General features: G+C 37.6%; 1 protein-coding gene across 1 annotated transcript in view; it reads left to right on the forward strand.

The window, feature by feature from the left end:
• Nucleotides 1-26,050, forward strand: part of CNTNAP2 (contactin associated protein 2) — a 1,356,851-nt gene that overhangs the window by 617,458 nt on the left and 713,343 nt on the right. The window contains exon 11 of the mRNA XM_014787667.2: nucleotides 750-856. Within this exon, the coding sequence (XP_014643153.2) occupies nucleotides 750-856 (107 nt within the window). The remainder of the gene's footprint in view (nucleotides 1-749; nucleotides 857-26,050) is intronic.

The raw sequence follows: 26,050 nt of genomic DNA on the forward strand, positions 1-26,050 counted from the left end.
TCTGCCTATTAGTTATCCAGTTATGAATATTATCTCCAAACCTTAAAACTACGTATAAGTAGTTTTATAAGGTATAATTACTCCATTTTTCAAATGAGAAAATTGAGATTCAGAATGGTTAAACTATATAGTCGCAATTGGCTATCTAGCAAATAGAAAAACAAAGATTTGAACACAAAACCTGCAGTTTTTCCTCTATATTATGCTGCCTCTTTAAATAGGTGGCTTTCATTAGCCAGCTGGGCGTAGGGGGAAATAGAAATCTTTTCTTATAAGTTTAGTGTATTCTCATTGCAGTTGCCAGGGCATTATTTCAAAAGCTCAAATTACTATGAAAAACTCAGTGTTACCCCTTTCTGACTTGGCATTGGCCTTGATAAAGAATAGGACAAGAAACAAGATGGCTAATCTTCCATCTCTCACCAGGAGGAAATTTAGCTAGCGTCTTTGTTTTTGTGCAAAAGGAAAATAAAATGAATCTGTGATATGTAAATGAATCTCTCAACTGTTTGTTAATTTCTACTGTTTACTCAAAAATGGGAAACACCAGGCCTGTGATACATCATCTTTTGTGTGCTTGGCACCTTCCATCACGAATCATATTAATCTGCTTAAACTAACAAGGATTAATTGCCTTGGTAAGGCAACCTGGCGTTGAAATGATATATTGCCCAGACAGCTTGGAATTTGGCCACTCATAAATCTCATTTGTTTGTTGGTTTATTTCTATTTGTCTCTTTCTCTGACAGATGTGTGCCCAATCACTGTGAGCATGGTGGGAAGTGCTCACAAACGTGGGACAGCTTCAAATGCACTTGTGACGAGACGGGATACAGTGGGGCCACCTGCCACAACTGTGAGTGCCAATTCATCTCACTTTAAACTTGTAATTGCATGAGAAGCCCGGGTCTTCGCAATCCTTTAAAGCCCAGCTGCCTGAATAATCCACATCCTAAATCACTTGATTCTGAAGAACCCGTTATTGCTTCTCCAGAATAGTATTCTCAAGTGTCAAAATACATTCTCTCATGCCTACTGACTCAAAAAGAAGGACCACCATTTCCAATGTCCAATAAACATTGTAGTTGAGATCGGAATGCTGATCTGAGATTTGCCCCTGTGTGTCTCAACCATGTCTGTCTGGGTAGATTGTTTGGCAAATTGTGTTAGGGTGATGTCTCTGACTGGACCCTCATTCATCAATTCATCAGAAAGGCAGACAGAGTGTAATCTGAACATTCAGTTTCTGGACAATGGTCGTCTCATGCTCTACCACAACTATTTGGTCACATTTTTTAGATCAGAAAAATGAGTTAGAAGGTGGAATGAAGTCTATTAAATTGTGTATCTAAAATAAAAATACAGGAAAGCAAATTTTTTAAATATTAAAAATAAAAAGTAACGTGCAAAGATGACTAGTAAAACGGATGTGCTTTATTTTACATAATAAATAGCTTTACCCTGAAAAGTCAAATAAAAATTGAATTTTTGTAATTCAAAGACTGTTTTTAAATGAATGTTAACTATGTAACATTAATTTTTCAAAAATGCTTTGCTGTTTACAAAGCACTTTTGAAAAGAGATTTGCCATGAAATGTATAGTTGAAAGAAGGTCATTTGTTGTGTGTGTGTGTGTGTGTGTGTGTGTGTGTATAGGGAGGAAAGAAAGGAGAGAGAAAGAGAAAGAGATTAAATCTTCTCTGAATATGCTGAAAAACTGATATAACATCTGAAAATATAATATCTAAACCCTCTAATTATACAGACTGCTTTCACTTTACTTCACTTTTAGGAAACAATGGCAAGCAAAATATTATCAAAGTAGAGTTCTGGGGCCAGTAAAAATACAGTACAGTTAGTTGTCTGAGCCTTTTCGTATTAGCATTTGTAGTAATGAACAGTAAGAAATTATGTTCAGAATATATTGTAAGACCTCAACTAAGCAAAAATATTTGTAATTTCTTTTATTGTACTTGTTAATTTGTTTAGGGAGATATTCGAAAACAAGAGACAAAAAGAACTCCTAGAAAAATTAACATGTATAGGAAGATGTACAAGAGAATAAAAACAAATAAACAGATTTATCATCTGTAAAGTATTTATATCTAGGTATGTGAAAAAGTATTTTAATGAATAAAGAACCAAACTGATATTGAAGTTAATTAGAATAAAGGAATTATAACTAAAATTGTTCCTTTCCCATCATATCAGAATGTTAACTTTCAGCATATGATATTTATATGATAAATGATGCTTGAATTAAGTAACTTTGATAAAACTAAGTGCCTTCACTTCACCAGTATAATTTATATATTGGGCTGTAAATACCATTTTTAACTATAAGAGATCTTGTTCCTGAATATGGAAATTCTAACTAAAGACAAAGATCAAGAAATTGGTGTTGGTTACAAGGGTTTCCTATCTCAGTGACCCCTGGGATATTGAGTTGAGAAGCAAATAATTCTTTTTTACAGCTGCTTCCTTCATTGAAATACGTAGCAAAGAAAAAGATATTTTAAAAATATAAATTTTTTTAAATGTAAACATATGCTACTCATTGAATGGTTGAGTTTTTTTTAAGGGTAAAGAGTAATAATTCCAAGTATTAGAAATGTCCTAAGCGTGTTTAGGTTTGGCTCTATTGGCAAGCTCAAAAAGGTAAAAGAGGGCAATTATCTCCTCCCTGGTGCTCATTCCAATTCATTCCTTGTTCCATTTTTGTGTCTATAAAGATAGAATCATTCATTTTAACAATGAGACCCTGATCTCTTGTTGTCTTCTCTAAATAAGGCCAAAATCTTGAAAATCAAGCGTGTGCTTAAATAGAGGTTAGAAGACCATACTGCATAATTCAAGAAAGACTTGATTGGACACTATTTTGTTGTGAAAAACATATCTTGTAGCCCATTGAAGGGTATATGCTTCCTAATAAGCTGAAAGACTTGATATGTCTCTTAGTTACTTCCATGGATTAGTGTAAAATTGGGAGAGTCTGGCCCAGCACATAATAATGTAAAAATATATAATATATGCCATTCAGTTTGTTACAGAATGAATAATTTTACATTTTTACTTAGTCAGTGACTGCATTCCTAGCAAGAGCATTGAAGTGAAAAGACACTGGCTTCTGATACTAGATGAGATCATCATTCTGTGCACACTTGTGGCAAGTCATTTAACTGCTCTTGGACTTCCTTTATTCCTCTAGTGACTAAATAGCTACTGAGGTCTCTTCTAGTTCTAAAAGCCAAGGAGTTGAGACTTCCAGTTGCTCATTCTGTGTTCTGTAGTTTTGAACATCGTTAATATTATTAAATATTTTACCTCATTATTTCCTGTGGAGGACCAACAATCCCTTTTGAAAAGGAGTTATGGTAATTTTATATTAGTACTACTTTAAAAAGGTAAAGAATAGCCAACTAAAATCTAAATATTTAGTAGAGCTTCAGACATTACAATTAGGCTACCAACTATTTCAACACATTTTCTACACCGATCTGGGCTTGGTCAGGAGGAGAGAGTTATTTCTCCGGTGACCTGTGATCATCCAGGCTAGAGGTTGTGATCCAAGGTGGAACCAAGGAGCCCTTTTCTGATAGGTCATACTGCCTGAGTTTGAACTTGGCTCTACCACTTACTTGCTTGTAACCTTGGGCACGTAAACTCTTTGAGCTTCTGTTTCCTCCTGTGTGAAATGGGTGTAGTGACAGCACCACTTCATAAAGCCATTGTGAGAGTCAATGAGATGATTTATGGAAGATACTGAGAAGAACTTTAGCATATGTTAGTACTCAATAAATTTTTCCCATTTTATTCATTTCAGGACAATCACCCCTTTGCTCTGAACTTCTATACCAATTATTGTCCATATCATACAATTTGTCACTAATTTCATGCCGCCATTCATTGTTTGCTGTCATTTCCATAGCAGATGTGGGCTTGAAGTGAATGATTGGTTTCCATAGCTTTTTTTTTTTTTATTGAAGAGAATTAAAAGTTATCTCGATAGGTCCTAGACCTACATCTATTTGCTTATTTGTTTGTTTATACATGGAGAATTTATTTTCAAATAAATTCTATGTAGGGCTCAAAGATTGTCACTTACAAACCACTCTCCTGAGAGTCAGGATATCTTCCTCTGAGTGAGGAAATCCCACAGGGAGAACCAAAGATCACCGGAGATAGTCGGACCACAGGAAAGGGAAACCAGATTTGTTGTCTAAACACTAAAGAGGCTAGTTTGTGACAAGTGCAAATACATTAAATTCTTGTGGTTTTATACCTTTTAGATTTTCTTCTGCAGATATTTCATTATCTGTGAATTTCTAAGAACTGACTAGTAGCATATCGGAACATAAATTATAACAAAGAGCTCTGTAGAATCATGGTGTTGAATGGTTTCTTTATTTGTTTTCTTATATTGACTTATCCCTACTTCACTCTCCCAAAAGTATAAGAATCTGTCTTTCTTGTGAGCAAAACTTCATGTTTGTAGCTACAGTCTTTTTCTCTTAGTGGTCTGTACAGACACTTTTTAATCGGTCTCTAAGCTTACTTTCCAATACTTCAAATGCTCTTTAGTATCTAATTATCATCTCATTTTTTCACATGTTCCTTACACTTCATAATTATGCCACTAATTTACATAAATTAAATTCAAAAAGCCATCCCTTATCTCAGGGCTTAGTAGATATTTTTTCTCATGTTGGTGAGGTCTATCTTTGACCACAGCCATTCTTACATAAAATATTAGCCCCTTATGTAGAACTGCCCTAAAAATCCCCAGAATATGCTCAATAATATGAAAACTTTTGGCTATTTTCACAAGTGCAAGAGGATATTTGACAGATATAAGCAATGTTTCAGGGTGGAAATTTATAACAATTTTGAAATGCCAGATCTTCATTCTGAGAGAAAATATTTCTCCAGATATCTTTTTATTAAAGGAGAAATTCTCACCTTGCCCAGATATATAGACATGGATGTAACAGAAGTATTAAGAGGAGATAAACTAAACGACCTATTCAGATGTCTTCCAATTTTAAAATTATGTGATTTCTAAATTCTGAAATACTAAGAAGGAAACGTGCTGATGTTGCCACACAAATACAAAACTAAAATTTTTACTAGCCAGTGTGAGAGGAAGAATTGAAATTTAAAAGGAAACTATTCTACATGCTGTAGTCTGGAGCGATTACTCTGGATCCATAAATTTGTAAACCACAAATTACACTGCACCTTATTACTGCACAAGTGAAAAGTGCAGTAGATTTCAGTAGCTCACGCCATGTTATCTGTAATCCATTATACCCATAAGTAATTTAATTCAAAGCATAACTTTTAAAAAAGAAATTAATCCTACCTCCTTATAGTTACACTCACCTAGGGCATAAACACCTAGATTTATTGGCACTAGGAAATTTGGTGCTTCCATCCATTTGGAACTACCATAGACTTAGGCATCAATGAAGACAACTTGGAATTTGAGCTTTGCTACCAAAAAAAAAGTAGTCCTTGAATAGACTCATGGCCTTATGGAATTGGAATCCATCCCTCAGCTATAAATTCAATTGGCTTACGAGGCCCTACTTGGTGTGGCTGTCATTAACCTGGTTTTTCTCCCTTACTCCCCTCCAGTCCCACTGGCCTGCTTTCTGTTTTTCATATATGTCCTGTACCCTCACACTGCTCCCTCCCCCTGCCACTATCACCACCACAGGACTTTTGCACATGTTCACTCTCTGCTTTGTCTGGTACATTCCTACTCATTCTTCAGATCTCAATTCAGTAGTCACCCCCTTTGGGAAGTTTCCATGTCCCTGTAAGAAGGTCAAATCCTCTTATTCTAAGACACGTATCTTCCTCTTAGCATTAGTGATGATTGTGATTTTGCATTTGTTATTTGTCATTCTTTAACAATGTCTGTCTCCTCCACTGGACTATAATATCTGAGAGGAGACAGTGCCAGGTCCTGTCACCATTTTATCCCCAGGGCCCACCCAGCATATAATATGCGTTCAGTGATTATGCGCTGAAACAAAGAGTGAGTGAATGGCAGAGAACGAGAACGTAAAGAGCATCAACTGCTTTTTAAAAATTCAATATCCTTTATACAAATTTAAGAAGATAGTGAAACTGTGAAGAGGGAGTACAGCTAAAGGAAAACAGGAAAAGGAGGGTAGAGAAGAAAAGCTGAATTAATGGAAGGCAGAGCGGGTAGTAATAGTAATAACAACAGAAACAACCACAGGAGGTGGAACGTTATAGGAAATTATATGGAGGAATTCAGTATATGGGCAAACAAACCTACACATTTCAAATAATCTTTGAGGAAATGACTGTGTCGTGTTAAGACCCCCTTCATTAATGTCACTTGTGAGAATATACAGTAAAAGTGGCAAAGTAAATTGCAACAACAAAAATAATATCTTAGATAATAGAGTGCAGTCACCTACTGTGTGGCTGATTGCATGAACTACTCTAATCTAATAGATATAGGTGTGTTTAGATATTGACTACGTAGTGAATGACAAAAGAAGTTTACTTTAAACTTGGTGCAAAATTTGAATAAGATGAACATAATCTTTTGATTTATCCTGTAATATCATATGTGTGTTCTTGCTGCAGGGAAATTACAGAGAGGGAAAAGAACTCAGAGTTTGCAATCAGATATTTTGATGTCAAATCCTCAGGTCCTCAGGCTGCATGGCCAATCTTATTTCTCCCTCAGCTGAGGTTTCCTAGTTGTAGGATAACGACTCTCTGCTATACCTGTAAATCCTGTTTTCTCAGACTCTTAGTACGTTAGTATGGATCTCACTTCCACCCGTAGAGAGTGAAGTTAGCTTTCAGTGCATGCTGCAGGTCCCTGGCAGCAATGACACGAGAAGTATTGGATTTAACCCTCGTCCCCGTCCCCGCCCCCCCTTTCCGCCTCCTTTATTTCCCCCTCTGTGCTGTCTTGGCTTTGTGTTTTAGACAATCACTTAGCCTCTCTGAACTTAAGTTTCCTCTGGAACATTCCATGAAATATTGTCTCTTAAAAGTGCTTTGTAAATTGAGAAAACATCCTATATCTTTTTGTAACTTTTATTATACCACTAAGTCTTTAAAAACAGCCGGCCAAATTTTTGTCTGATTGTAAGTACCTTAAAGATACCAAGCACTGATGTAGTTGATTCTTAGGGAAAAGAGCAGAGCAAGTCTCAATATTTAAGCCAAAACTCACTGAAAAAGTAAAAGGCTTTATTAGCAAATATAATGGCTACACGGGCTGATTTCTATGCACAGAGTGAACTTGCTCTTTCTAATCCAGACGTGGCATTAAATAGCCAGATCGTGCTTCTTTGTTATCAAGTGAACAATTACAAAATCCTTCCAATTTTATCTCCCTCTCATCCTCCCTTTCCATTCCTACCCCGTGACTTACTTCAGATGCTCGGTGTGTCCTTGTCATTAAGGAGTGGCTATGGGGCAGAATTGCAGGACCACAGGACACCAAGTGTCTATATTCCTATCATCACTTATTCATTTTTCATCCATTCATCAATATGTTGAGAGCTGACTCCATTCCCTGCATGGGGTAGATGTGGGAACGTGGAGTAGAGAAAGGCTGGGGGCAGGAATACTAGGATGCAGTTTTAAATAGCTCCCTGCAAAGAAGTGTATCATTTCACTCAAAATAAAAGTTCTTATAATCTTAATTCATCTCCATGTCTCTGGTTCATTGGGATTTGAACTGAGGATAAATTGTACCATATGTTTACCTTTTTGAGTCTAGGCTGGTACTTTTCGTGTTTACAAAATATGTATAAATGTAACTATATGGAAAAATTATTTAATGTCTTCTCACAAACCCTTCGCAATTCTAAGCAATGGTTTCATCTTTTCAGATTAAATTATCAGGTTATTTGTTTGTTTATTTCTGAGGTGTTTTCTTATCAGATGGACTGGGAGAAATCAGAGTGAGGAGGATACAGCTTCAGCATGGAGTTGGGTGGAGAATGCGGTTTCTATTAGAACACGTACAATTAAAATAATTGTGAGCCCTTTCTTGGCTGTATGTATTCTCTAGAGGAGAAGCTCACTTTCCCCTTAGAGCTGGAGCATCTGGGGAAAGAGGGAAATGACAAGTGGTGTCACTTCCTGAAATCGCACTTATTTACAAAAAGAAACATGGATCCCAGCATCTCCTTTACTCATATTTTCACCTGGCATCTACAGATAAAGGAAGATGAAGAGAAATGGGAAAGTGCTGCCTGTGTAGAAACATTAGAAGGGGATTTAGAGGCCATTCTATCTTTCAGCTACAACCACATAAATTACATTGGATTAAAACAGTGCAGGTCACTTGGAGAAACACAGCCCAATGACCTTTACATTTCTAAGGCAGCCCAAATTTCAAATTAATCCCTTCTTTCATGCCTTGCTTTGGAAAGATGGCTAAGATTAAACATAGAAAGAAAGGATTTAATTTCAGTTTTACAAAGACTCTTTCAGTAGTTTCAAAAATATATCTTTCTCTTTGAACAAAGAACCTTTGCAAAAAGTTGATCTGCAAATGCATATTAAAAAGCAGGCTGCTGTAGAGACGAGCTGTGATCCTATGAACTTCTCAGAGGCTGTAAAATGCCAATGCTAGGTCTTGAGGGAGTTGACATTATTCATTAAAGTCCCCTGTTTGAATCCCAGTGAATGTCTCATCCAAGGTTCAGAGTGAAGAGTAAAAGGAATGGAAAACACCTCTGCCCCCTTGCCAAGTTCAGTTAGGGGAAGGAAGAGAGAGGGAAGGAGGCCTGTTTAATTGGGAGATAAAGAAGGGAACTTCAGAGGCATTTGTATCTACTCAAAAAACAAGACGGGAGAGTTAAAGTTAACAATAATATGGGCTTCTCCTTTGATCCTTTTAGTGTCTCCCTAATCAAACAATTTTTTGCTGTCATATTCACATTAGCCACTATGTCCCTATTGTAAGTCTTTAGCTTTACAAACTTAGTGTATAGGATTATCTCTAATTAATAGATGGTTCCAATTTAATAATATTATATGTCTATTTTGTATGTAGCACACCATGTGAATACAGAAATACAGACAAGAGCCCACTTCCTTATGAAGTAGACGAGGTAGTTAAAAAAGGAAGCAAGGTGAACAATCAGGAAACACTAATATGTTAGTAGGAGGTAACAGATGTTTATGTGCCAAACTGGTGTAAACACCAGCATGTATAATATGAGAGAGAGAACAATGTGCATTAAGATGGTTGAGGAGGATTCAAGGAGGAACTGAGCCCTGGCTAAGTTCCTTGTTTGGTTGGGAATTAAGATTGGGGCTGAGAGGAAAAAATGTGCGAGGTGGGACAGCAGAAGCAAAGTCCAAGGGCATAAATAAACATGGACTGTGGAGAAGCATGGTGGTGAAAGAAACCCAACTTTGGAGTCCACAAATCTGAATGGGAATGCTCATTCAGATCTTGACGTGCCATACAATCCTGGGGAAGGTACCGAACCACTCCAAGTTCCTGTGTGAGTGATATGCTGGATCCAAGTTTGTGAAATATTCAGGAATTTTATGAGCTGGTTGTTAAAGTTTGGTAGCTTGAACCAGGCTACAGTGGGAGAATTTACCCTTGAAAATTGACAAACCCTACAAATCCAGACTCTTTTTTTGTGTGTGTAGCTGGTTTAGCAGAATACCATTGCCCTGGTTCAGTATTAATAAAACAAGAATAATAGTATCTGCCTCCCAGCATTGTTGTGAAGGGTACAGATAATGTGTAAAATGTCTAGCATGATTATAGTCCACACAGGTGATTCTCAAGAGATGATAGTTACAGTTATAAATGTAATAGTGTGAAGAGATTGTCCCATCAAAGGAACAGCAGGATGTGGAGTTGAGTAGGTAGGTTGAGCTAGCCAGGGACAGTGGTCTTTCAGTGCCTCAGTACCAAAGTATGACCTCAGATATGATTCTTCATCACTCATTTTTACCCTGAAACAATTTTACTTTTATTCTTTAGAAAAAAGAGTTGAGTTCTTCTCACTACGTTAATTCATCAATGATGTGAAAGCCCTGCCTTAACAGACTATTGACATATGATTATTTCTGAGCTAAGGGGGACTTGTGAGACTACTGAAAGATGTTTAGAGAGCATTTACGAAGAACCATTGGATTATGTGGTGTCACTTCTTCAACTGTCAACATTTCTCTTACTGAAAGTGACAGAAATGTTTTTGTGTTACTAAAGTTTGACAAACTGTTTAGCTTATAGTATAATCTCAGGTAGAATAATTAGCTCTATTGGGATATGAAACTAATTTTAAGAATATTTGGTGATTGTTAACCTAAATCGAAAGAATGAGAAGCTTTCTCCCTTCGGGATCTCCTCCAGCTGTGACCCAGCTATATTGAAGTTTTTTTCCTTGAATTCAAGACACCTGGTTTTGTTTGCCAAGCTGTCTGAAAAAACTACTCAATAATAAATCTCGCGCCATTTTTCCCCATTTATGCGATGAAAATCTGAAGAATAAATAATGGTTCCTGTTTTGTTTTTGTTTTTACAAAGTACTGGTGAACAAAGGACTCTCTGCACGTCTTGTGTTGTTGTTGTTGCGTTCTGCTTTTCTTCTCCTGTTCCACGCCCTCCTGGCAAAAGAATGTGGAGAAAAGTATAGTGCAGATTGTTGGAATCTGGAATGAAATGTCTATCTATTCAAATAATTTCTGTCTGCCGTATTTGTTGTAAATGGCTAATGCCACTAAAAGCAAAAGTTTTCCATGAAAAGTGCAGCAGTTTTCCAAGAAAATTTTGCTGGTTCACGTTTTGTGTGTTCTCACATCTGACTGCTTTCAAATTTTAATAAGATGTTTTATTTGAGAATCTTTTAACTTAGCCAAGTAAAAGTGAAATACTATAAATGTATATGGATTTGACTAAGAAATAGGGTCTTATTTTCAAGTAAAGCGCAAAAAAGATCCAGTGGCTTGCAGTTCCTCGGTCTCATCCTACAGTTTTGTCCCAAAGCTGCCATGCTGGCTCCTGTCTGCAAAATATGCCCACCCTACCCTTGAAAGACCTTTCTTGCCGTCACAGATGCCAGCAACAAATGCCAGAAAATGTTGGCACCTACAAAATTGCTGTCATTACTCATTAGCAGGCATCAAAATGTCCTAATAATACTCTTTGCCATCATCCAAGCCTGTTGAGACATCAATTATGCATGTCTTGCTTGCCAAGTCATGTGATCAACTTTCACTATGCTGCATAGAGCCAAGTGAGGCCATCGGTTAGATTGGATAAAGAAACATTTCTAAGAGTTTGGCTGTGGAAAGAGAAATTCTTTCCATCCATATTACTGCGATGGAATTCAGAGCTCTAGAAAACTCTCTGTGTTTTCTACCATAGGGCTATCTGTTGCTGAGTTGCCTCACTTAGAAAACATTCAAGAATTCAATGGAAAGCATATTCCTACTCAGAAAATACTAGCATATTAAGGCTCTTTTATGGTTGCAGTGACATATAGACTTTCTGAATTAATAAAACCTGAATTTTGTTAGGCCAGGTTGATTATTCGGAAAGTTCCTTAACTATCTGAAGATAGGTAAATTGAACAAGCTTTGTTAATTCATTGTCCAAAAGGATTATTTTTTCCTTTGTATAATTCTTTAAATCAAGCTGACTTAAGCTATGTGAAAGAGAAGAAAATACCCTGAACCTCCACAGGGGGGATTCTCAGTGAGAGAGACTGTCTCGCCTTCTCACGCCACAGCGGTTCTGGGAAAGAAGTGTTGGAACCGCACATCTCTTAGACGCCCTTGAGGAAGGCAGGGAGGGAACTCCAGGCAGCAATACTTGCTTCCTAGTTATTAGTGGGAGCACCTACTACTCTGTGATCACAGCACCTACTGGAGAAGCCTGAGCTATTATAGAACATCTCTTCTCTTCTCAGCTGGCCGTGTGGCCAATTAGCCACAAGGCCAGTCATCCAAAGGGTGCTGAAGTGGGACAGAGCCAGGAAGAGGAAGCGGAATCAGTGATGGTGACAGAAGCACGGTGATTGCAGGATGAATCCTCCTCTTCTCATCGATGCTGCATCCACTGCTTAGGACATATTTTCCACTATTAACACATAAAATGTAGCAACAACTCTGTCTCGCAACTTTTGCTTCACCTCAGTGCCATTGCCACAGATCTACTGAATAGAGGTCATTTTCACACGGCTTCATTTCTATAGCCTATGCTAGGTTTTCGGGCTAACATACGTTTCAGAAATAAAAATAATGATACAGAATGATTCATAGGGCAGAAATAATATTGAAGACAGATTTATTGAGAAGCATTTGAATTGCTATTAGCAATCAAGGAAGAAAGTTTATCAATAGAAAACATTTCCCTATATCCCTGATACACATAGATTAGATATTGAAAGACCTTACACATAGTAAAAGCATGTCAGTTTAAAGCCCAAGTAATTTATTTATTATATAAAACATTCTAAGCAATTTTGAATTAAGATTTCAGTTTGCATTCAAACTGGCACTTCTTTTTCCTACTTGTCATCACCCTGCTCTTCCCATCTCCCACTTCTCTTAGATGAGACAAATGAGTATCAGGCCCTAAATTCTACTGCATATGGTTCCTCAGCCAAGGAATGGGTTCACTTTGACACTTGATTAACATCAATTTCACATGTGGTGAACAAAAAAACAAATTTGGGGATGGCCTAGTGGTTAAGTTCGGCGCTCTCCGCTCCAGCGACCTGGGTTCAGCTCCAGGGTGCAGACCTACACCACTCACCAGCTGCCATGCTATGGCAGCGACCCACATACAAAGTAGAGGAAGACTGGCACAGATGTTAGCTCAGGGCGAGTCTTCCTCAAGCAAAAAGAGGAAGATTGGCAACAGATGTCAGCTTGGGGCAAATCTTCCTCAGCAAAAACAAAAAAACAAAAAAACAAAACACAAAGACAAATTTAATCTGCACACACTGTAATTTTTCTTGCTGGGATCATTTAGATTCCAGCAGTCTCTGTATTGATTAGTTTAAGAAAACTGTGTTTCTACTGGGCTTTTTTAAGGAGGATGCCCAGTGGAAGATCATACTTGAATCTTGAGGGACTCTTTACTTTTCAAAAGTGCAACAAATAGAACTTTGATGGTTGGGAAGATGGGCTTATTATCCATAGACTTAAATAAATTAAGAATAAATATACAAAGTTTATGGAGGGATAGTTTAGTAGATATTTTGAAATACTTATTGATGTAATAGTCTATTAAGATTAGAGATTACACCTAAAAAAATAAAGTAGATGCCCTGAAATGCTGTGTTCTTACTGTCTTCTAATCAAGAGGTCTGTGGCCACCCCAGTTTCCTGAATTTTGTCCTGCTTCTCTTCTCCAGTATGTGGCTACCTTCTTTCAGGCAAAGATGGAGGACTTTAAGCAGGATCAGTGGAGGGAGAGAACTTGGAGGAGACTTGGTAGAGTGGGTGGAGAGAGAAGGAGTATTAACCTTTGACTTGCAAGGCTAATTTAATAGAGTTTCTGGCTCCCTTGCTTTCTACAATGTGATCTGTGGATGGAGAGGAGACTTTGTGCATATTTCAAGTAGCCCTAGAGATCACACAAATGCAATTCAGAAGAAATAAACATGTATTTATTTTTAAAGTCACTTTACTGCCTGCCTTAGATTTAAATATATACTTAAGGCCAAAAAGCATTTTTAAAGTCAAGTCAAAAGAACAGCATTTTTTATCAACAAAACCAGAGCAAGATTCAAAAAAAAAGTAATGGCAGTAAGCATGAGTGATTGGCATAATGCCTCTTTTGGAGTCATTTATAGATAAAATTGAGACATGAATGAAATGCCCTCTAATCTATCACCGGTGTTTGCTATTTTCTCCTTTATGAAGATGGATATTCCATTCATAAGAAACAATGAGAGATTGTTTCTTGACAATCTCTTGACAATTGACAATCCCAATGAGAGATTATAAATTAGTTACTAAAACTTACTGAAGACAAAAGCACAAACATTTTTACATTACAAATATTAATGCAAAAATAGACCAGTCTGGTTTCTTACAAATTACCAAGACAAAGATAAACACATTGACAGCTGTTACACTAGAAAGATAGCAAATAGAAATCAAAACAAATCCTACGTACACACTTACTGAGGCCTACTTCATACAAGCCTCTCTCTGTGTCATCAGTAACCACTTTACGTTGAAATAAGCTCTCTGACAACCTGCTGTAACTTCTCAGGGCACTGAGCATGTCTTTTTCATTTTTGGACACAAGTGCCTAGCTCGTTGCTTAGCACCTGGTAAGTATTAAATCAATTTTTGAGCAACTGAACTGTAATTGTGTCTACATGCATGTGCATGCTTACACACACACACACACATACACATCATACCTCTGAAATGACTGTAAAGATACGTTTATCCTCTCTGAATGTAAAAGCCCACATGATGGAGGGTCTCTTTGTGGGGTCCAGCATCTTATAATAAAATCCCTTTTCTTTCTCAGTAAGAGAATAACTTTCCTTTCAATTGATAATGTTCCTGATATTTGGTCCATGATACTTTCATTATGCCAAATTTTGCTCTATAGAAAATAGGATGAAAAGCAGACTCCAGTATCAACAGAACTGACTCCCACTTAAACGTTTTGGTGAACTATGGGGCAGAGACTCTATTCATGATCAGAAAAGTGTCAGAAAGCAATTGTTGAGTGAGGGGTACTTTCTGTGCTTTCCTTATAGATGACTCCAAGAGATGGGATGCTTTGTGTATCAGCTTCCTAGGGCTGCCATCACAAATGACCACAAACTTGGTGGCTTAAAACAACAATTTATTCTCTCTCAGCTCTGGAAGCCAAAAGTCCAAAATCAAGGTGTCAGTAGGCTCATCTCCCTCTGAAGCCTCTAGAGAAGAATTCCACCTTGCTTCTTTCTTGCTGCTGGTGGCGGCCAGCAGTTTTTGGTGTTCCTTGGCTTTTGTAGTCTTAACACTTCAATCTCTGTCTCCATCTGCACGTGGTCTTCTTCCCTGTGTGTCTATGTCTGTGTGTCTGAATCTCTCTCTCATTTCTCTTATAAAGACACAAGTTGTTGGATTTAGGGTCCTACTAATCCAGTATGACTCATCTTATTAATTACATCTGCAAAGATGCCATTTCCAAATACAGTCCCATCCTGAGTTTCTTGGTCGGCATAAGTTTTGGTAGGCACTATTCAGCCCACTACACTATGCATGCTCACATCTGTCCCTCTATGTAGTTCCATGCATCCCCTTGTGCTTTCCTATCTCCACGTTTTTGCTTATGCCAGCCCCAAAGTCCACCCTACAATGCTCTTTTCTCCACTTTCAAACTTTATGCTCTGTAGGGTCTAGGTCACAGTCTCTTTCTATTTTGTGAGATCTTCTCTTACCATTCAAGCTTAAAGTGATTTCTCTCTCATTTTTTTTCCTTATTTTCCATAGCAATTATTATCTGTATGATTTCCCTGGTATTTATACACTTAGTCATATTTTTCCAAATGTTTTGTTCACAGTTTTTTCCCCCAGAACATAAATTCTGTCGGCATTGGTCAACTATTCCCATACTTTTTACAAAACCTAGTAGTCAGTATTTGTTGATTACATCTTTAATTTTGAGCATGCACTGTGGGTTGAAAGAACATTAATGGGAACAGAGGGAAGTACCCTAAGTACTGAACTTTACATTTATTATCTCATATAATCTTCAAAATTGCGTATCAGGAAGACGTTATTCCATTTTACAGATTAAAAAACTGAGGTTCAAAGTACTTGGCAGAGTCAGGATTTCAGACTATTCACCGTCTGTTGTGTGAAATCGGTGTTTTACCATACTGCCTCCCTTCTGGCAAAGCTTTTCCAACTTTCAGAGCATCGAAAATCCCGTGAACATGGAGACTATTTTGAGAAGTGGTCTCGAAAAGTTGATTTTATAATGAAGGGTAGAGTAGAGGAGCCACATCCCACAGTTTCTGACTTGAGTCTCCACCAATGTTGATCACGTTAGCGGCTGCTGTGGGAGCAAGTTAGAGGAGCTCTGACAGAAACAGAGGGGCACTCAATTGCTTATAGGTGTATATGAGCTCAGAGACCTCCAAGGATCTCAGCACTCATTTGTTACAATGACGCCATTTTATAGAGACAATATGAAATCATTGAAAACCTTTGGAAACCTCAAAGAAAGACTGTATTTAAATTATTTAAAAATTTCTGGTTTGTATTTCTGATATATTTCTGTTAGTGTAACTGTGTGTGCATCTACCACATACCTATACAACTGGTAAACTATTACCTTGTGAATCAGAAAGCCCATTTCCCAGGCATTTTGGGTTAGTGGAATCTGTCCTTTGCTACCCTGACCATATGGGACATGATTAAACGTGCATACATGTGTACATACACACACACACAATGATGCAAACTTCAGCAAGTCATCAGAGGCTGACTTTCTACAGGCTAACTTTTTTGACTTGATTGCTCATTCATAAAATGTTATTGTGATGTACATTCCCACACAGACTTTCCTCCTCTCTCTAAAGGATGGAGACCCAGATGCTGCAAAGCTCTCTGTGGGCTGCTGGCTCAGAAACAGTTCTCTCAGCACTCTTCTGACATTATTAATGGCCCTGATGTGCAAACCCAGAATAAAATAGAATTAAAATCAAAAGTTAATTTCAAGCTCCATTAGAAATTAAAGGTGTTGGGAAAGAAATCAATATTTGCCAAGTGCCAAATGACTAAATTCAAAGCAATTAATTCTATTATTTTGTAACTTCTAAAAACTATAAAGGACCTTCAAACTATAAAATGTTGCCACGGTCACACATATACACTATATGTGACTAAAAATAATGAGAATGATTTCCAGAAGCAACAAGCAAAAATCTATTTTGTTACTTTATAGCCACACCATGTAGTATACACACTAAAATGCGTGTCTGAAAATAGAGCCAATTATTCTGTAAAATTCGTGGCTATTTCCAGCAATTACCAACACTCAGTTGTAAATCTGGGAGGATTTAAAAGACAGAAATGATGCAAAAGAGCAAAGAGATTTATTTAAATGGAATAAATGTGTTCATTTCCTTAATTTTACTTTGTCTTTTTTCCAGCTTCTTTTTATGTAATACCATAGATTACCAAACAAATGACCTTAAAACACTGTAGTTCTAACTAGTATAAAGTATTTTGCAACCCGTAGAGTTGTATTTCATAAAAGACACAAAACTACACTCAGTAAAAGCTTTTACATGTCAGAATCGTTGCCACTTCTTCTCTGTCGTGCCTTTTGGGGAAAGTCTGAGTTAACAAATGGATCTTTATCAGGTCAAGAAAGAGCAGAGTCAAATGGGTCTGCATCAGACTTTGTAATGAGGACATGTCACTTGTTCCCTCTCCCTGTCAAGAAGAACCATTGTGAGAACTGACTCAAGCATCTCTTATCACTTCACCAGACGGGGTGAATGATTATAACAGATAATGTGGAAAACCAGTTCTTCCCTAAGGAAATGTCCTGAGGCTTCTGGTCAAACCTTCCTCTCTTTGTAATAAAAATAGTCAATACGATTAAGACCTAATAGCAATAGAAAAAGACACTGGGACCATTCTAAGACTCGTCAGCAATAGAGAACGGAGCAATCATTGGCAACAGCCTCCTGTTCTTCAGGTTTCTGAACTTTAACACATTCTTCCAATGGCTGATATTCAACTCCTTGACCTTTTAAAAGTGATATCTTTTTAAATTCTATTAGATGTACTCTCCCTAAAGGTGTGACTCATCTGACCAAATGATAGATAAAGTTGGGTTTGGGGAGGGGAGCTGCCTGGCCCAGCGTCCTCCATCCACTGTCTTTGTTGTTGCTCTTCAGAGTTCCGTACTAGCTCTAACAGAAACAACCTTGTCAGACCAGATTGATTTTTGACTCTCTTAACTTCCCTGTTGTTCAATTTTTCTTCCCTTTTTTGATATTTTAAAAGGAGAATGGATGCTGGAGTAAGATAGACTGGTGTTCCAGCCCCAACTCTCTCACTTACTGTCTGTACGGTCCTAGGTGGTGACTTAACCTCCCTGATCTCTTTCTTCTTCCCATGTATAAGACAAATGATAAGTCTTACCTGCCAAGGTTTTTCGTTTTTTGTGTTCTTAAGAATTTAGAATGTATGTGAAGTGGACGCTCATTACCAGGCATACCGTGGGCCCTCAAAAGTAGCAGCCATTGGTGTTGTCATGGATCTCCACTTCCTGGGTGGCCGGGGACTGCAGGTTCTCTCTCCCTCTTTTGTCAGACCTATTCTCGGGAGAGCATCGCATATCTAACGTTATTACTTGCAGGTGAACAAAAGTCAAAGGAAGCGAAAGGAAATAAGGAATGTCAGAAACTAGAATGCAGAGATGTGGAGATAGGGTAAGAATGAGGAGTGATATATGTTTAAAAACTGTGAATCTTTCTCAACATTTCTCATAAATGCAGCCAAGTATCTGAAGAAATCGTTCTTCTTTGCTGTCTCCTTCTGATGCTGATCAGCTCCTCAACATGGCTTCCATCTTCCCTGCTTCACTGAATCTGCTCTCTTCAGTGACCTCCATATTGGCAAATTGATGCCAATTTATTTAAATGGGGCATCTATATTTTATGTAAGTTGCCTCCTCCTTCTTATAGCAATTCCTTTGTTTTCTGTGACTCAACAAGCTCTTCATTTTGGTCCAGTTTGATTCAAGTTTTTTGTTTCCCTTCTAGGTCCTGCCTCACTCTTAAATGATGGTGCTCCCAGCTTTGTCCGCAGGCTTCTTCTCACTTACACACTTCCCCTTAATGCCCCACCTCTGTCCTCAATTTTGATTTATATAGTGAAGATTCCTTCATCTATATTGCTGGTCCAGAACATTCTGCTGGATCCGTTAAACTGCCTAATGGACAGTGGCTAGCACACAATAGGAATTTAATAAATAGTTCTTGATATATGATCATCTTAACATCCTACATGTTATATCCCTATAACAGTCTTAGTGTACTGAAAATCAACTTATCATTTCCCAGTGCCACCATCTTGCTTTTCCTCCTGTACTACCTATAACTGTAAACGGCCCATTAGAAACCCAGGCACTGAAGCTAGTAATATACACCCCACATCTAATCAGTCACTAATTTCAGCATATTCTGTCTCTGCAATATCATTCCTATCCTACCTTCCTCTCCAGGGCTACACCTCAGCTCAGGCTCTCCTCACTTCTGAGTAACTGCAGGGATCTTCCAGTCTTGATTTGAGAGCCTTCAGTTTATCCTTCACACATCTGCTAGACTGAAATTTCAAAAGTGAGAATCTGACGCCATCATTTCCCAGGTTAAAACCCTTTAATAAATCTTTAAATTTGTTCATAAAAAATTCAAATGTTGATGTCACAAAATGTTGCACCCACACCCCTCTCCCTTTTCTCCAGGCATTTGGAGCATGTTATAATGTTTTGTATAAGCCTTTGCACAGAATGCAATTCCTCCTCTTCCTCTTCTGGTTAATTAACTTCAACATGTTCATCAATACTCAGCTTAAGTCTCGTTTATTGCAGGAAACATTCTATCATCATGAATCTGATTTAAGACCCCACGCTTCATGCTCCCACAGCATGCAATGAAATAGCAATACAGAGCTATTGGATATTTGCTTCTTGATGTCGAAAACCATCTTACTTGACTTCTCATACCAATTCACAAGATAGGACTGATGTGGTAGGCACTCAACAAATGCCTGTTATATAATGTGTGAGGATTCCACGTATGCCCAGCCTACCACTCCCCAAACTACCGATTGGTAGGACTTTTGCTTGAAGGAAAGCAGCTGGGCTTGCACTAAACTTTGTCTTCTCTTTCTCTGTCCCATCCCTTCATGGTGCTTTTCCTCCCTAATCTGTAACAAATGAGGGAAGGTCTAATATCAGTCATTTATTTGGAAATTCTTTGGTATGAGTGGGATTCAATCACTGTCATTTTCCCCATCAATTATACTTTAACCTGGCTTATATCTAGTTGTAAAAGGAAAGACTAGGCTCCCAGTGAAAAAAAATTTCAGGGCAGAAAAACCTTACTGCTCCTTGCTTTCTTCCTTGTAAATTTAGCCTCTAATATAAGGTTTAATCCTTTTATGCTGCCTGGAATGTGTTCTGAGGTTTTCTCTGCAGGTTGTTCCATCTGGCAGTTAATTCCTAGGTACTTCTGGGAGCTGAAGCGAAGAAGGGTTTCAGCTTCAGGCACTGAACTTGGAGACCACCAGTCAGTCCATCAGTTCTACCTCTATCTGGTTTTTGTTTTGTTTTCTCTAAACCAGTAATTCTTAAATTTTAGTTTATTTGAGAATCACCCAGGTAAATCTATAAAGTACAGATTTCAGGGCACCGTCCCAAGAGTTTCTGATTCATAAGATCTGCAATAGGCCCAAGGAATCTGCATTTTAATGAGCTTACTAGAAGATTCTAAAGCAGATGACTGATACCAATTTAATAGGTGATACTTCCCCAGCGTTATCTCCATCCTACCAGAAGATGGAGGCTATCTGGGTTGTACTTATTCTAACTCTTTTCTTTCCTCGACTGTAGATTCACCAGACTCTGAGAGCTGAAACTCATCATTTAGTGACCTTTTACAGAGCTAATTCGCTGTCTGTTTTACCATAGTCTTGCAGTATCATTTCAGTCACTAGCTACATGGGCTCTCCTTTACTGTGTGATCAGGAGTTGCAGTCACCTCTTCTTCACCAGGACTCAGGACTTGGTGAAGAAGCAGACCACTGCAGAATAGACTGCCAAGGGGACTTCAGAAGGAAGAAGAGTCTCTTGGGGTCCTCACCCCCATCCATGGGAATGGTGGACAAGTGAAACCCAGGAGAGCTTAAATTTTGAATCACTCATTCCAGAATCTTTGTTTTTTAGGTTGAGTTAACTACAAATAGTGTTAGGAAAATAATGTTCCCCAAAAGTAAAATTATAACTGATGCCAACACAGAAGAGGAAAAAGTCTCCAAAAGTTTGATTTTACAGATCATAAGTGACATCCATACATTTTGAATTAATAATTCATAACTCCCAAGCAATCCATCATTATGCATTTTACAAAAGATGCAGTAGATTAATATATGATATATATTAATGCTTGTAAATTTTGTTTTATTACAGCACTTAATTTCTAACGTTTAAATTTCATGCGTTCCTGTAACATGCTCACACTTAAAAAATAGTAACAGGGGCCGGCCTGGTGGCGTAGCAGTTAAGTGCGCACGCTCCGCTGCTGCAGCCCGGGGTTCGCAGGTTCGGATCCGGGCGGGCACTGATGCACTGCTTGTCAAGCCATGCTGTGGCGGCGTCCCATATAAAGAGGAGGAAGATGGGCACAGATGTTAGCCCAGCGCCACTCTTCCTCAGCAAAAAGAGGAGGATTGGCGTTGGATGTTAGCTCAGAACTGGTCTTCCTCACACACACACAAAAAAAATAGTAACAATAGAGGAAGCTTTGTTTCCTGTTGTTGTGAATCCAGACCAAATAGATGGTGAGCTGCTCTGGCTGTGCATACAGACGACTCCAGTCCTTTTAGTGTTTCACCCCTCTGGCTGCCTTTTTCATGTCAGTGGCAAAAGGCAGTACATTTAGTACATCATGAATACCAAGCTGGCACTTTCTTGAACCCCACCTACCACTTTCTCCTTTTGTTCTGATCTTCATACACTATGTAAGAGTCAGTCGTACCAGTACCAAAAGTTCATAGAGTAATGATTTCACTGTTTAAATCTACGTTTCTTTAAGAATAGAGTTCTTTCTTTCTCAAGCTGGTTTCTTTTTTTAATGAAAAAGCTAATTATCCTTTAAAGCAACATTTTTTTTTGCATTTTGTAATAAACTAGGAAGTAATTTAGTAACTTTCTAATAGTAAGTTAATGAGTTTCATCGAAGAGCTAGTATCATGTGGTGCATATTTTTTATGTGTACATAATGTTTCTAAACTAAGCCCAGTTGATTTTTTAATTTTTTTACTTTTATCAGCAAGAAAGAGAGGCTAAAAACAGACTCATAGCTCCCCATTGTGCTTAATAGGAGTATTTAACAGCATCCTAACCTACTTAGGCACTGTGCACATGGAAAGCTCTTTGCAACAAAATAACAAGGATCAGAGACAAATCAGTATGGTAGGTACTAGAAAACCTTCATATTTCTTGTGTTCCTGCTATGCTGGTTGTCTTTGGATGAAACCTAACCTATTTTCTCTGACCTTGCATGAACAAAGAGGAATGCCTAGAGGTACTTTGTATAGTGGAAGATACAGGTGCCAATATAAACCTAAATAAAGTTTTTTTTGTTTGTTTATTTTTAATCACACTCACTAGCCTCATGATGAGGTAATTACCTTGTCAAAGCATTATAGTAGACTGTATTTTCTTGGAGGAGTTTTGATAAGAAAGATACAAACTGGGCAAATTTTTGAGGGAAGAAATAATATGAGAAAGATGAGAAAAAAGGATGGGGATACCACCTAATGTACATCATATCCTAAAACACAGAGCGTGTCAGCTACACTCTCTCGCTATAGCCATGCCCATAGATCTCAAATACCCATGCACTAACTTAGCATCAAAGCATCCACACTTCCATTTGCAGAGATGTTATTTTGAGATATTTTTCTGGAACCACCAGGGAGTACTTTCATTGACAGACAGAATAAAAATATTTTGGAATTTTTGCACATCTAAATCTTTGCTCATATAAAATATTTTTTTGTGCATCTAAGTCTTCAGTACTAAATATTCACATCAGCAATGTAAGGAAGGTGTATCTATAGGGATCAAAACTTCATACCACACACTGCTTATTTATGGTTTTGTCTTTTGATCAGACTGTCTGCAGTTTAGATCACAGAGATTCAGACCTATCCCAGAATCTGATCATATCCAACCTTCATAAGATGTTTTTTACATAACTAAATAAAAAAATCAAAACAGTAGGAAAATTTTCACGATATCACAAAGAGAAATTTTATACATTAGCTTATTTAAATTTGTTAACCATTAGAAAAGATAAGAATTTTTATTCTCATTTAAAGAATCAGAAATAGAATTTAGGGGCCGGCCCTGTGGTGTAGTGGTTAGGTTCGGTGTGCTCGGCTTCGGAGGCCCAGATTCATGGGTTTGGATCCCAGGTGCAGATCTACTCCACTCATCAGCCATGCTGTGGAGGCATCCCACATACAAAATAGAGATTGGTAGAGGTGTTAGCTCAGGGCTAATCTCCCTCAAGCAAAAAAAAAAAAAAAAAGAAAGAAATTGAATTTAAATCAAGATCTAGCCTCATTTTCCAGAAGCCAATATTTTTCAGCTTGAATATGACATTTGACCAACAATTCCATCTGGAATTATAGAGCAAAGAAATAATTAGACATATTTACAAACATTTGTGTATGATTTTCATCTTAGCACAGTTTTGGATGATAAAAAATAGCAAATTTTACCATCCATCTATAGGAGTATGGTAAAACAGATGATGCTGTAATGATATAATGACAAAATATAAAACTGTTAAAGTCATGAGGCAGAGCTATATTGTTTGACAGAGCTATATTGTTTGACATAGGAAACATAAGACTCTCCCTCTATACTATAAAGAAAATAAAACTAAAATCGGAATACGTAGTTTATAAATATATAAAAAGCATAAAATACTAAATTTTACAATTATAACAGTGATTTTTGCCAGGCCAGATGGGATTATAGGTCATTTTAATATTCTTTTTTATATTTTTTATGTATTAGCTGTATTCAAATAAACATGAATTATTTTTATAACAAATGATAAGCTTATTTCCATTTTTTAAATGTTGTGGTAAAGAAAAGATAAATAGGAATAAAAAGACCAGATATTGTCCTACTCTATTTTAAAACCCTAATCATGTTTTAAACATCTATTTATTTGTACAAATACCTAAATGGATTGTAAGCTCCTCAAGGAAAGAGATTGTGTGTTAATTGTCTTTTTTTCTCCCCTTAATGCTCTGCAAAAGGAAAAACAGTAGACGCACGGTAAATATTTTTTGAATAAATGTGCAGTCTTGATTAAGTCACTTTTCCTCTCTGAGGGTCATTTTTCTCATCTACAAGATACACATAAAGCTCTCTCCACCTCGCTGGAGATTGCTGTGAGGCTAAAAACGAGAAAACACGAGTTGAGCATGAAGAGCTCCATGTGTGCAGAGGAACATTGGACTGCCATCCTCAGGGGTGGCTAGAGGCAGCATTGGGAGGCAAGCAGGAAGCACAGGCTGCCCACCTGGGCCTGCCTGTGACACTCTAGGAACACCCGCTTTTCTCAGTGCCCTGCACATTCGTGTTTTAGCTCCAGCTTCCACCCACAGTTAATTTCATAAAAATAAGGACTCCTGCTTTAACCTCCTCCTAGTGGGATTTGCATTCTCACCAGAGATAAGAAATTATCAGCCAAGACAATGACCTGTTGCGGATTTTTCCCTGAAATCACCCCACACTTGCTTGCCCTCATCTGTGTGAAGGTCATCCATCAGCTCCCTTCATCAGAAGCCAAGAGTGCTTTGACGGGCAGCACTGCCGACTCAGGTCTCTGCTCTGCCTATGAAAAAATCATCAATCTGCTGGAACAAAATTCTATCCCTTTTTAAGAAAAATACCAGATGTTATTAAAAGTTATCTTCGTATTACATTTTAAAATGGGGAAAAATACAGTGATAGTAGACTTCAGTAGTGTATTTCCCATAGCCATAATGATAATACTGTATTAGGCAATAAGAAAAATACAAGGCAAATATAGTTCTTTATTCAGCCTTTTAAGTAAATTACAATTTTTTAGATAGGTAAAATATAGATAGATAGATGGATAGATAGATAGATAGATAGATAGATAGATAGATAGATAGATAGATGGATAGATAAATTTTTACATATTTTTGTTTATTTCATATTTTATATTTTCATAAAATATATGCATATATTTTAACAAATATATATTTGTTACCAAACATATATTTTATGCATATATAGATTTTTAAGTAGATTGTAATTTATTAGATTTATAAAATTATCTAAAAAATTGCAATCTACTTAAAAAATGTGCCATAGATATATTCGACCATATATATCTACCATATATATATAATTTTCCATATATATATAGTAGTCCGGCTTTCTAACATTTTATATACATATATATTATATATAGCATATGTGTAACATTAGAAAGATGGAAAACTATTTTAATCAAGAAAAAATCATGAAGAAATCTAGTCACATGCCTCAGGGAATGTAGTTTAGTGGAGTGTTTAGGGTAGCATGAGGCTAATTAAGTTAGGATTCTGAATTCTTAGAAAAGTGAGATTTAAACCAAAGTGAATTAGAGTTATATTGACAGAAAGTAGAGGATCATATAATCCAGTAAGCACTTATCCACTCCAAGCACAGAGACGAGAACGGGCACATCCTCCAGTTGCTAAGACCAAAACCCATCTTTGACGCCTCTCTCCACTCACACCCCACATCCAATCCATCAGCTAATTCAGCTCTCTCTGCCTCCATCACTACCGCTCTGGATCAAAGACCACTGTCCTTTACCCATTATTGCAGTGGCCTCCTACCTGGTCTCACCTTTACCACACTTCAGTCTACTCTCATCACAGCAGCCAGAACGATCTTGTTAAAATATATGTCCTGGTCACGTCAAATCTCTTCTCAAAGACAATGACCTCCAAGACCCTAAACCCTGTCTCTCTGATCTTGGCTTGTACTACCCTCCCAATTGTTTGTTTGCTCATGTGCTCACTCACCTCCAGCCATACTGGACATTTTGCTGTTCCATGAGCATATCAGGGCCATTACATTTGCTGTTCCCCCACATGCCTGCCTGCATGCTGAGCCCCATCAAATCCATCAAGTCACTGCTCAGATGTCACCTTCTCACTAAGACCTGCCTTGACAGCCATATTTAAAACTGTAATCACCTCACCTCAGTCC

The sequence above is a fragment of the Ceratotherium simum genome, chromosome 1 (genome assembly GCF_057802395.1).
Source record: "Ceratotherium simum simum isolate JZ-2026a chromosome 1, ASM5780239v1, whole genome shotgun sequence".
In the NCBI taxonomy this organism is placed as follows: domain Eukaryota; kingdom Metazoa; phylum Chordata; class Mammalia; order Perissodactyla; family Rhinocerotidae; genus Ceratotherium; species Ceratotherium simum.